This window comes from Phyllobates terribilis, unplaced genomic scaffold (assembly GCF_046119375.1).
Source record: "Phyllobates terribilis strain yellow unplaced genomic scaffold, ASM4611937v1 Scaffold_11__3_contigs__length_659146591, whole genome shotgun sequence".
In the NCBI taxonomy this organism is placed as follows: domain Eukaryota; kingdom Metazoa; phylum Chordata; class Amphibia; order Anura; family Dendrobatidae; genus Phyllobates; species Phyllobates terribilis.
The window spans coordinates 129434813-129448791 of NW_027362771.1; the positions used below are offsets into that span (position 1 = coordinate 129434813).

General features: G+C 43.2%; 1 protein-coding gene across 1 annotated transcript in view; it reads left to right on the forward strand.

The window, feature by feature from the left end:
• The window catches only part of PTPRQ (protein tyrosine phosphatase receptor type Q), an 814679-nt gene that overhangs the window by 94625 nt on the left and 706075 nt on the right, over positions 1 to 13979 (forward strand). The window contains exons 14-16 of the mRNA XM_073651596.1: positions 936 to 1086; positions 3215 to 3321; positions 3523 to 3620. Coding sequence (XP_073507697.1) covers positions 936 to 1086; positions 3215 to 3321; positions 3523 to 3620 — 356 coding nt within the window. The remainder of the gene's footprint in view (positions 1 to 935; positions 1087 to 3214; positions 3322 to 3522; positions 3621 to 13979) is intronic.

The following is a 13979-nucleotide window of genomic DNA, read 5'->3' on the forward strand; positions in this document are numbered from 1 at the left end:
AATAGATCTTTGAATAGTAATAAATTCCACAATTAGATGTGTTAAATAATGTTCCTGTGCTGGGATAATCTTATAAATGTGCCCCTGCTGTGTAATGGCTGTGTATGACTGTGCAGGAACATGATCTGATCATACCACAGGGGAGGAACCAAAAGAGAATATGCAGACAGGACAGCAGGGGATCACAGCTAATTCTTTCTCTGAGCTAAAACATTGCTTAAAAACAGGCAATGACATGTTTGACCTTACATAAAGCAGCAGCTGTGATCCCATATTGCCTAGTCTGTATACTCTTTTGTTTCCTCCCCTGCCCAGGAGATGTGGTATGATCAGACCGTGTTCCTGCACGGTCAGACACAGCCATTACACAGCAGGGGCACATTTATAAGATTATCTCAGCAATTGTTTGAACACATCCAAATGTGGAACTTATTTTTATTACAAGATCTATTACTTAAAATGTACTTTATTCTTGGGGAAAAAAAACTTTAATTCTTGAAAGAGCGCCATGCTTGTCCACAGGCTTGTCCACAGAAGTTCAGCTTCATCCAGTTAGAGGCACTTAACTAGAATTCCAGACTGAGTAGACTATGAACAACAGCGGTAATGTTTGTAAAAATTAAAGTAGACCCCATTTGTCTCATACAACTGCAATTTTAACCTAAATAAAGGCGACAAGGTTGAGGTAAAAAAAAAAATCTCCCCGATTACATAAGGCAGGTAAATTTACTGAAATTAGCTTTTTTAACATCTTCTTTGTTTGAAGCAGTAATTTCTCATATTAATAGATAATATTCTTTACATCTTTCTAAGTTCCTATACACCTTGGTTATAATTTGTGATTATGCTAGTTTTGTTTTCTTAATATAATCACATTCCTTGTTTATACAGAAGTTAACGCTTATTATTATTTTCTATATTGTCTTTATTACAAGTTCCTAGTTCTGTAACTTACGTAAACCACAAAACCGATACAACATCAATATGTGTCATCTGGCAACTGACGCCTGGTCAGTTTGATGGATATATCATCTCCATAAAAGCTGAAAGCACCATGAAAACTGAAATAGTACAACCAAGTGAAAGGTATTATTTTCTTATATACAGTATATATAGATACGTGATATAAACTGTAGAATAGTTTCAGTTTCTAATAAGTGATGCATAAACATCACCCATGTTCCATAGTACATTCACAGGGCCATTGGCTGGGGTCTGGATGGCTTTATGCAGGGTCTTTGCACTGAAGAACAGTTTCAGAAAAAATTATGATCACCATTCATCCAGTAGCTATTTTCACTAGGTAGCAATGTAGCGGCATCTTTTAGTGTTCCTATTTTGTTATGTAAAGAAAATCATCAGTGACTACAGCTAAGGATTCGCTCACAGTAGCGTATAAATAATCAGTCCCATTCTCATCCAGGAGAGTGGGACGATTTTTTCTCACTTGTCATCCGTTGAAAACAAGTGTAAGTTTTGTCCTAGCTCTGATATTTCTCTATGGCAGATTTTGTTGGTGAGTGTGTCGCATGCGGCTCTACGGGACAGACCAGCAGTCAGCTCATATGGTGCAAGTGCACGAGTAAAATAAATCTCTTGGTGCCGAAGATGACCTGCAATAACGGACCTTTCGCACAGTGTGTTCATCTTGTTCTATAATATCTCTCAGATGCACAATATAAGATGTATCAATGAACTAAACTACATTAGTTGCTTTTTTCAAGTTCCTTAAAGTATATAGACACCCTTGAGGACACTTGTAAATGAATTTATTTGTTGCTATTACAGTTGTAACAAATGGCTTTTATTAAAAATTTTGCACAATTTGCCTTCTACAACCTCTGGCTATTTCTGGCAGCTGAATGATTTGAGAATCCTCCAATGAGTTACTTTTGATAGCTGAGTCTATAAATCTTATCTTCCTTCTTCTTGGATCTTTTCAGTTGATTTGTGACTACTAAGTTAGGCTAAACTTTCATGTGGTCATTAATCAGCTGAGAGAAGCTCAGAAGAAGATAGATAACATTTATAAACTGTCCACTAGAACCCGCTCACTGACAGATTCTCAGTTAAAGGCCACGGCCCCACTAGAAGTATTTGGTCAGTATTTGGTCAGTATTTTTTTCTCAGGAGTGGGAGTCAAAACCAGGAGTGGGTGATAAATGCAAAATTGGTGACTTGTTTCTATTATATCTTTTCTCTGATTGCTCCTCACCTGGTTTTGGCTCCCACTCCTGAGAAAAAATACTGACCGAATACTGACCAAATACTGATAGTGGGGTCATGGCCAAAGGGAAATAGTCAGGTGCCTTGACTGCATCCTCGCGACCTGTCAACAGTCCAACTATGATTGGTATTTAAGCAGACTGTCAAGTGGGTGTGATTAGAGGTTTCAAGCTCAGTCTAGAGGACTCCTTGCCAGGCTTGTCCTGTTTTATTAGCATATAGTGAGCAGCAGAATGAGAACACATGCAAACAATGTCTTTTAGACGCTGGTGTACCCACATAATTTTTGCTATAGAAAGGTACTTCAGGAAAATGTTGGCGGTGCTTTTGCTGTGGCATCTTCTTTGATGTCTTTTGTGTCATTTTTGCGATGGCTTTGCTTGTGGCTTTTTTTTAATTTCACATCTAAGATAATAGATATTTAAAAGTGAAAGCAGCCAGAAGAATGGACCTTTTAGACTTTTCAAGGCTTACGAAGCATAAAGTGGTTAAAAGAAGTGACAAAGGCTGGAACATATGTACAACGTTTTGACATTGCGGGGCATATGTTTTTTCTGTTTTTTTAGTGCTTTTTCAGGAATCCACCTGAAAAAGAAGTTGTATGCACATCAGCTAAAAGTACATCATAAGATAAAAACATTAATAAGGCACATAAATGACATGATCATAATACAGACATCGGCATACTAACAGCTGTAGTAGCAGTGAGGAACAGTCAGGGGACCTGATAGTTTCCCTTTAACTCATTCTGCAGCCAGTAGTAACCAGTAGATCATACTGTAGAAGCTGTAGAAAACAAATGGTACAAATTTATTAATGAAACTCAATTGCAAAATGATTTTCAATTGCCCCTAAGGTGTCCATATCCTTAGAAGCTCACTCTCCAATTGTGCAACTCTTTACATGACGTTTCAGTGTTGTAAAGTTTTCTTGTTAGATATAACCTACCAATTAAAGCTAATTTTCTATGTTTTTTTATGTTTTATAGACAGTATATTTTTAGTGACCTTTTACCTGGCACTGAATATGTTATCAGTATTGTAACAACATGTGGATCTAAGCGGAGCTCTCCTGCTGTTATACAGCTCAGTACAGGTAAATATATAAATCATTGAAGCTTGTTTTAAAATTCAAGGCACATTGAGATACAATACAGAACATAGCAGGCGAGCCATATTACAGATCCATAACATCTCCATATAAATGACCCATAGGGCTAAATTTTATGATCAAACTCATGCGACATAGCCATAGTATTTAACAATAGTATAAAAATGTAGGTACCTTGCTTTGTAGATCCTGAGCCACCATCAACTCTAGAAGTTCTTGGTCAAGAAGAACATTCCATTTACATATCTTGGAAGCCACCTCGTGGAGGATTTGAGAAGTTTCAAGTGAGTGGTTTAGAAATGCAAATTTAGAATATATTTGGTGCCTTTGTATGGATTGCATGGAACATAATTTAACAATCTTAAAAATATAGATATTTCAATCTGGGAACAAAAGTGTATATCTGCAGTCCTATGCAAAAACTCAGTATACTATGAAATGTATATATAACAATTACACAGCACAACCAGTATAGTACATGTTCATAAGCAATCTTCGGCATCAGATCTTTGAGATCACTGGAATTGTTGTGTATTTTACACATACTGAAATAAAGTTTGTCACGCAGCTACCCTGCCTGGTAAATTACCTACATATCGGTCCTCTCCAAGTATGTAATCTTTAATAATAATATGCATTGCATTTATTTATTTACCATGCATACTTATATAGCTTCATCATATTCTACAACTCTTTACAGACATTATCATCACTGTCCCCATTGGGGCTCACTATCTAAATTCCCTATCAGTATGTCTTTGGAGTGTGGGATAAAACTGGAGACAACCCACACGAACACAGGGAGAACATACAAACACCTTGCAGATGTTGTTCTTGATGGGATTTGAACCCAGGAGTCAGGATCTCAGAGCTCCAAAGCAACAGTGCTAACCACTGAGCCACCATGCTGCCCTATTGCATTCTAGCCCTGGCTAGTTTTTATGTCCATACGTCATTGCAGGTTGCAGGGGCTGACTTGAACTCAGGGCATGTTCACACTGCATCTTTTTCTGCTATTTCTTGCTCGGAAAATGAGCTGACTAGATGCTCAAAAGAATAGACCTATTCCTTTCTATGGGAAAACGACTTGCAGTTCATATGTTGAGGTTTTTGAGCTACTTAAATGCTTCAGGCTTTCAAAAGAGACCAAGTGTTTATGTGAACACAGTTTTTTTGAGGCAGTCAAAAATAGAGTTTTTTAATGGAATCCGCTTCAGGAAACTTTCTTTGGGGAGTTTAACCCCTTCACCCCCGAGCCTGTTTTCACCTTCATGACAGAGCCAAATGTTACAATTCTGACCAGTGTCACTTTATGAGGTAATAACACTTCAATGGATCCCGCTGATTTTGAGATTGCTTTTTCATGACATATTGTACTTCATGATAGTGGAAACATTTCTTTGATATAACTTGTGATTTTTTGTGAAAAATCAAAATTTTTCAAACTTTTAATTTTTATGCCCTTAAACCAGAGAGTTATGTCACACAAAATAGTAAATAAATAATATTTCCCACTTGTCTACTTTATATCAGCACAATTTTGGAAACATAATTTTTTTAGTTAGGAAATTAGAAGGGTTAAAAGTTGACCAGCGATTTCTCATTATTACAACACCATTCTTTTAGGGACCACATCACATTTGAAGTGACTTTGAGGGGCCTTTATGACAGAAAATGCCCAAAAGTGACGCCATTCTAAAAACTGAACCCCTCAAGGTGCTCAAAACCACATTCAAGAATTCAAGAAGTTTATTAACCCTTCAGGTGCTTCACAGAAACCTGAAGTTTTTCACAAAAATTTTACTTTAGACCCACATTTTTTTATTTTCACAAGGGTAACAGGAGAAAATGGACTGCAAAAGTAGTTGTTCAATTTATCCTGAGCATGCCGATATCTCGTAGCAGGGGGAAAACCACTGTTTGGGCGCATGGCAGGGCTCGGCAGGAAAGGAGCACCGTTTGAGTTTTCGAACACAAAATTGTCTGGAATCAAGAGCGGATGCCATGTCGCTTTTGTAGAGCCCCTGATGTGCCTAATAAGTGGAAACCCTCCACTAGTAACCCTATATTGGAATTGATCTAGTATTTTCCTGGTATGTGAACTTTTTAATGTGGTGGCATTTATGAGTTGTGTAGAGTGCATCCGGTTGGCATACGTGACTAGTGTAAAGTGCATCAGGTTGGCATATGAGCGGTGTAGAGAGCATCAGTTTTGTAAGTCAGAAATAAATGTACTAGTCCATGGATGAGTGGTAGACTCTGAAACAGTCTTTTATACACAGACCAGGTTTGTGTCAGGGCAGGTGTCACACTGATAAATGGTGTCCTTTCGTATCCCCCAACTATAATACACTTTGCATCATTTTTGAGACCTTCCTCTCTTTCCAGTTTGAGGGACCTCACCAGGAAAATGTTGCCCTGGTACAACATGGGCACCTTCAGTTCCAGAAGTACTGGGGCCCACTCCTTCCTGATTGCCAAATATTAGGGCCTTGATCACTACTTCCTGGAACTGAAGGAAGGTCCTGGTCTGGCCTCCACAATGTGATAGCATAAAAGCATTGTACATTGCTATCTGTATGATGTGCACAGCCAGCTTCTTGTACCACACCTTTTCTGATGGCACTGCACGGCTGGAGGACTTGATCAGAGAGATCAACTCCCCCTTGTTCTTGTTGTACCACAGTACACAGTTTGATTTGTGTACCTGTGTAGAGGTACCTCATACAGCGGTTGGGGTTCTGCCATCACCATGTTAGATGGTCAAGAAAAGGACATTCCTCTTGTCCTTGTACTTGAACACCAGCATGTTTTTGCTACATTGAGCTCTGCTCTCACCCTTTCTGAGGAGCTGCCAAATTAGCATCCTAGGGAGACTTTTTTTTTTTTGCGGACAGTACTGCATGCTGCGGTAGCTCGCACAGAGAGGGACTTGAGGGACTTGAAGAGTGGGATGCTGGTATAAAAGTTATCTACATAGAGGTGATAACCTTCATCCAGCAGTGGGTGCACCAAATCCCACACAATTTTCCCACTCACTCCCAGGACAGGGGTGCATTAAGAGGTTAAATCCGGGTGTCCTTCCCTACATAAACCCTAAACTTGTCTGTGTGCCCTGAGGTACTTTCACACAGTTTGTAGAGCTTAATTCCATCCCTGGCCCTCTTACTGGGCAGGTATTGCCAGAATGTGAGCATCGCCTTGAAATATATTAGGGACTTATCCACGCAGATGTCCCTTTGGGGGTTGTACACCTCATCAAACTGTTGCTGAAGTGGTAAATAACTGTCCGAACCTTGAAAAGTCGGTCAAAGTTGGGGTCATCTCAGAGAGGACATTGTGCATTATCACTGTAAGGCAAACATTTGTGGATGGCCTCAAAGCATGTCCAAGGCATAGCCATGTAGAACAGTGGAGTGTTATGAAAAACATCATCACTCAAATATTGCCAAATTTCTGGCTTTTTCGCTATCCCAATGTGAAGAACTAGTCCCCAAAACTTCATTATTTCTATGGAGTCTACAGGGGCCCAATGGGCAAATGATGAAGTCAGATTTTAGGATAAAAATGCTGGACGTACAAATTTGTCTGCGACACCATGAAATTTACAAAATCCTCAGAGAAAAAGACTTTGAAAAAGTCAATTTCTGTGAGGCCGGTGGTGTCAAATTGGATTCCTGATTGCGCCACAAAATCAGGAATTTGTGGCTCATAATTTTTGGGAGGTGAGGTCCATAGGGAGTCAGTAACAATGAGCGCAGGTTCATTTTCAGTCCCGGGGTATCTGCATGGCAGTTCGGTATCACTAGAGGAAGAGGAGGAGGAGGAGGAAAAATAAAGGAAGGAGGCATTCTCTCCCTCACTGTCAGTGTCAGAAGCAAGAAAAGCGTATGCCTTCTGTTTGAGGCAAGCAGGACGACATTTTTTCATGTATGTGATGTTTGTGTGTGTTTGTGTGTGTGTACCAAATTTTATTCAGGTATGAGTGTGAGTATTTGGTGTATACTTTTTTTAGAATAGAAAAAAAAAAGAAAAGAATATAGAAAGAAAAATATAAACATTTGTTATAATAAAAAAAAACTAACTTACTAAACGGATATCAGTTAAAAGCAAATTACTGAGCGCCCGACACTAAACCTGACTCAATTCAGTAAAAAATACAAGAGACTTGATACATGAAAAATAAGTACAGTTATATGAAAAAGTTTGGGCATCCCTATTAATCTTAAGCTTAATGTTTTATAAAAATTGGTGTTTTTGCAACAGCTATTTCAGTTTGATATATGTAATAACTGTTGGACACAGTAATGTTTCTGCCTTGAAATGAGGTTTATTGTACTAACAGAAAATGTGCAATCTGCATTCAAACTAAATTTGACAGGTGCATAAGTATGGGCACCTCACCAGAAAAGTGACATTAATATTTAGTAGATCCTCCTTTTGCAAAAATAACAGCCTCTAGTCGCTTCCTGTAGCTTTTAATGAGTTCCTGGATCCTGGATGAAGGTATTTTGACCATTCCTCTTTACAAAACAATTCCAGTTCAGTTAAGTTTGATGGTCGCCGAGCATGGACAGCCCTCTTCAAATGATCCCACAGATGTTTAATGATATTCAGGTCTGGGGACTGGGATGGCCATTCCAGAACATTGTAATTGTTCCTCTGCATGAATGCCTGAGTAGATTTGGAGCGGTGTTTTGGATCATTGTCTTGCTGAAAGATCCATCCCCTGCGCAACTTCAACTTTGTCACTGATTCTTGAACATTATTGTCAAGAATCTGCTGATACTGAGTGGAATCTATGCGTCCCTCAACTTTAACAAGATTCCCGGTGCCGGCATTGGCCACACAGCCCCAAAGCATGATGGAACCTCCACCAAATTTTACTGTGGGTAGCAAGTGTTTTTCTTGGAATGCTGTGTTTTTTTGCCACCATGCATAACGCCTTTTTGTATGACCAAACAACTCAATCTTGGTTTCATCAGTCCACAGGACCTTCTTCCAAAAAGAAATTGGCTTCTCCAAATGTGCTTTTGCATACCTCAGCCGACTCTGTTTGTGGCGTGCTTGCAGAAACGGCTTCTTTCGCATCACTCTCCCATACAGCTTCTCCTTGTGCAAAGTGCGTTGTATAGTTGACCAATGCACAGTGACACCATCTGCAGCAAGTTGATGCTAAAGCTCTCTGGAGGTGGTCTGAGGATTGTCCTTGACTGATCTCACCATTCTTCTTCTCTGGCTTTCTGATGTTTTTCTTGGCCTGCCACTTCTGGCCTTAACAAGAACTGTCCCTGTGTTCTTCCATTTCCTTACTATGTTCCTCACAGTGGAAACTGACAGGTTAAATCGCTGAGACAGCTTTTTGTATCCTTCCCCTGAACAACTATGTTGAATAATCTTTGTTTTCAGATCATTTGACAGTTGTTTTGAGGAGCCCATGATGCCACTCTTCAGAGGAGATTCAAACAGGAGAACAACTTGCAAGTGGCCACTTTAAGTAGCTTTTCTCATGATTGCATACACCTGGCTATGAAGTTCAAAGCTCAATGAGGTTAAAAAACCAAAAAAAAGTGCTTTAGTAAGTCAGTAAAAAGTAGGTATTTAAAACAAGAAAATGATAAGGGTGCCCATACTTATGCACCTGTCAAATTTTGTTTGAATGCAGATTGCACATTTTCTGTTAGTACAATAAACCTCATTTCAAGGCAGAAACATTACTGTGTCCAACAGTTATTACATATATCAAACTGAAATAGCTGTTGCAAAAGCACCAATTTTTATAAAACATTAAGCTTAAGATTAATACAGGTGCCCAAACTTTTTCATATAACTGTATATAGCACAGAGATGGAGCCTATATATAGATTACACATATATACTGGGGAGAATAACCTGGATACACAGGATCCGTATACATGATAAGTATACAGCACAGAGATGTAGCCTATACACAGATCACGCATAAATAGTGAGGAGTGATGACCTGGATACACAGGATCCATATACATGATCAGTATATAGCATAGAGATGGAGCCTGTAACCAGATCACACAAAGTAATGAGGAGTAATAACCTGGATGCACAGGATCTGTGTACATAAGTATACAGCACAGAGATGTAGCCTATACACAGATCACACATAAATAGTGAGGAGTGATGACCTGGATACACAGGATCTACACTGAACAAAAATATAAACACAACACTTTTGTTTTTCCTCTCATTTTTCATGAGCTGAACTCAGAGATGCAAGACTTTTTCTATGTACACAGAAGGCCTTTTTCTCTGAAATATTGTGCACAAATATGTCTAAATCTGTGTTAGTGAGCTCTTCTCCTTTACCGAGATAATCCATCCACCTCACAGGAGTGGCATAGCAAGATGCTGATTAGACACATGATTATTGCACAGGTGTGCTTTCGGCTGGCCACAATAAAAGGCCACACAGATCACACGCACAGTATATAGTGAGGAATGATAACCTTGATACACAGGATCTGTACACAACATGATCAGTATATAGCACAGAGGAGGTCACATACAGGTCACCAGACTCCCTGAATAGGAAGGGGAACTAATCAACACACAGCACTGACATGAAGTGCAGCCTTGCCTCCTCATACATAGAAAATCCCTGGCCCAGGCTGCTCCTCTCTCACCAGTGTCTCTAATACATATGATTGCCCAACTCCACCATAGAGAGCACAGTAATGGCATACACTGTATGTGCCATGCTCTGTCCTGTCATACATATACCATCCCCCGGCCCCGGCTGCTCCTCTCTTACCAGGGTCTCTAATACATATGATTGCCCAACTCCACCATAGAGAGCACAGTCATGGCAGACACTGTATGTGCCATGCTCTGTCCTGTCATACATATACCATCCCCCGGCCCCCGCTGCTCCTCTCATACCAGTGTCTCTAATACATATGATTGCCCAACTCCACCATAGAGAGCACAGTCATGGCAGACACTATGTGTCCATGCTCTATCCTCTTCTATTACACAGTGATGGCAGACACTGTATGTGTCCATGCTCTGTCCTCCCACTATTACATAGTAATGGCAGACACTGTATATGTCCATGCTCTGCCCTCCCACTATTACATAGTAATGGCAGACACTGTATGTGTCCATGCTCTGTCCTCCCACTATTACACAGTGATGGCAGACACTGTATGTGTCCATGCTCTGTCCTCCCACTATTACATAGTAATGGCAGACACTGTATGTGTCCATGCTCTGTCCTCCCACTATTACATAGTAGTGGCAGACACTGTATATGTCCATGCTCTGTCCTCCCACTATTACATAGTAATGGCAGACACTGTATATGTCCATGCTCTGTCCTCCCACTATTACATAGTAATGGCAGACACTGTATATGTCCATGCTCTGTCCTCCCACTATTACATAGTAATGGTAGACACTGTATATGTCCATGCTCTGTCCTCCTGACGCGCCCCTGGGCCTGTGTCGCGCTGCGTTGCGCATGCGGGAGCTTACCCGGAGCCGGATCTCTTGAGGGTTGTAGTCTCGTGGCGGTGATCCGGTCCGTGCCCAGGGAGTCAGACTAAGTGGCGCTGTATTAGCGGTAGATGTTGGACGACTACGCCACCCGTTGAGTACAGCTAAGGAGCTGCTGCTGCAGGGCAGACCGCTGAGGCCGGTGGTAGGATTGTGCAGCGTGATAGTATAACCCCCAACGGGAGGGGTATGGCCTCAGGGCAGCCGACGTGGATGATGGGGGTAGCAGGAACCACTCAGAGACGGTACGGTGTAGTTCAGGGTCTTTACTGGTGACAACGATAGACCCTCCCGGAGTACTGGCTAGCGATTGGGGCCTGGTCAGTCCTTGAGCAGATGGGATCTCCCCTGGCCAGGCGGAGTTGTAGGCCTCCCAAACTAACGATACTCTTCTGGCTACCTTGCTAGAAGCGGGTATAAGTAGCCCACGTCCCTGAGTGTACCGTGTGGTGCTCACCCGTATGGCCGGTGACTCGGGGCCTTCTAGTAGCTTCCGCTCCACGACGGCGGTGCTGGTCCCACGCGTGTGACCGTGCCTTCGGGTTTCTGGGCCAGAGGACCTGCAGTCCCCTGCCAGTCGGTTTCTGCTGCTGGATAGGAGTTAGTCCCCACAGCCTCGGACTCCGGGTCCGGTGATAACTTCTCAGTCAGGGCGAGCTCTGCAGCTGCCAGCCCCTGACTCCTTGTAGCACTGCTCCCACAGAGCTCCTGATGTTCTTTCCTATATCTGCTTCTCTTCTCTGTCTCTACTTCTTCTCTACTCACTAACCCTGCCTCAGCCCTAGGTTTATATAGGGGAAGTTCTTCCCCTCCCAGGACTGGGCAGGAGGTGTGGCATGCACAGGATCCCTGACCAAGAGACCTCCCACCTGCTCTCAGACATAACATTGCCGTTACTGTGGAAACCAGACCCCTGGGGTGCCACATTCCCCCCTAGTGAAATTTAGTACTCCGGGACTAAACATATTTTTAGAAAAATATAACAAGGTATAAACAATAATAATACAATAAGAAAAACACATAAAGATGGTTACGGCGTGTCCGCAACCGGGTGCAGTCTTTGAAGAAAAGCAAGGTGTCCATTTCACCAAAACAGGGAGACGTAACCAGGTAGGGGTCTGTCCTGCCCCAAGTCCTTAACAGTCTTTAGTCCGTCCTGGGTTACGCTCCAACTATACACAAAGGATTCCCGGTAAATCCACCAAGGACTCCTATAAATAACTAGAAACACATAATTATACACAAGCAACAAGAAAAACAGGTAACCACAAATAAAACAATTTATACACTTCAAATCCTCCAACGTGCGGGTAACTGGCCTCTAGTGGCCCTAGTGGACCTACGGAGCTGACTGTCTAGCCCTGAACTACAGGGTGTAGGAGCTGTCAAGGGTAAACTGTGCAGCTGTCTACCGGCTCTTTGACTCACTAGGGGTACGGCAGGCTCACTATAAGCAGAGGGTTGATCCTCCTGTTCTGCTTGTGTGGAGTCTTCTGCCTCCTGGACCGGCTGCTCTTCCAGCTCTTCCTGTTGCTCCATAGGCACTTGGGATGCTGGTTGGAGGAACGTGAGGACGGGTACCACAACTGCACCATTGACTTGAGTCCAGGACCGAGGGAAGTCTCCGAGCACAGTACTAACCATATCTTCCCTTTCCTCTACGGGTCGATGGTCTTCTTGTTCCTCTTCAGGGTTCCGTAGCTGTTCAGGACACTTCTTCAGGTGATCCCGGGATACAATGGCTATGGTCTCCCCTCCGTCTTTACTGATGGTACAGACTTTCGGGGTCTCGTGGCTTGAGGGCAGTACGGTGTACGGGTCCTTCTCCCACTGGTCGTCCAACTTGTGGAGCCGTCTTTTCCTCTTCAAGACCTGCTCTCCGGGTACCAGGGGAACAGCGGGAGCATACTGGTTGTAAGTTTTCTCTTGTCTTTCCCTAGCCTGACAGAGACTTCGCTCCACGCTCTCCTGTACTTTCCGGTACTGCTGCTGCCTCTCTGTGTCCCAGTCTGCTTCTGGTGAAGTGTCCTCGGGTGTCAGGACTCCCATTTCCAGGTCAACAGGTAACTTACCAGGTCTCGCCCTCATTAGGTAAGCCGGGGTACAGTTGGTGGAACCTACCGGGATGTGGTTGTATAGGTCCACTAGATCGGGCAGCTTCTCAGGCCACAGACTGCATTCTTCCAGGGGCAACGTTTTCAGGAGATCCATTACCACCTGGTTCATTTTCTCACAAAGTCCATTAGTTTGCGGATGATAGGGTGTCGTCCTTATCTTCCGGCAGCCATACAAATTGCAGAATTCCCAGAAGACCTCCGCTTCAAAGGCAGGTCCCTGGTCCGTCAGCACTTGGTCCGGGTACCCGTGTGGACGGCAGAAGTGCTGCTGGAAGGCTCTAGCTGCTGTTTGAGCCGTTAAGTCCTTAACGGGGACGACAACCAAGAACCGGGAGTAATGATCCACAATGGTTAACGCGCAGACGTAGCCACTTCTGCTTGGGGTCAGTTTTACATGATCCAAGGCTACCAGTTCCAACGGCTGCCGGGTGACGATGGACTGCAGGGGAGTCTTCTGGCTGGCACGGTCCTTCCTTCTTAGGTTGCACGGGCCACAGTCTCTGCACCACCTCTCGATGGTTCCCCTCATGCCTACCCAGTGGAACCGCCCACGCAGCAGGAACTCCAGCTTCTGCCATCCGAAGTGTCCAGCCCCGTCGTGGTATGCTTCCATCACCATGGCTGTGTCTCTCCGTGGCACCACTACTTGCCAGATTAGTTCATGCGTCCGGGAGTTAACCATTCTGCGGCACAACTTCCCCTTGTAAAGGAACAGTCGACTCTTCTCAGCCCACAGTTGCTTGGCTTCCTCCGGAGCGTCTGGGTCAAGGCGAGCCTCTGGCCGAGTCAGCATCTCCTTCACCAGCCGGACGGCAGGGTCACTGTCTTGCGTTTCCTCCCAGTTGTAGTGAGGCAAGGGGTTAAACGTAGCGGCTTGCTTACTCCTTACCCGATGGGAATACTGGATAGTCCCATGACGGTGGAACGCGGGGAGTTCGACTTCTTCCAGTCCCTCTGGATCTTCTCCTACGTCCGGTAGGTTTGGCATCCTGGACA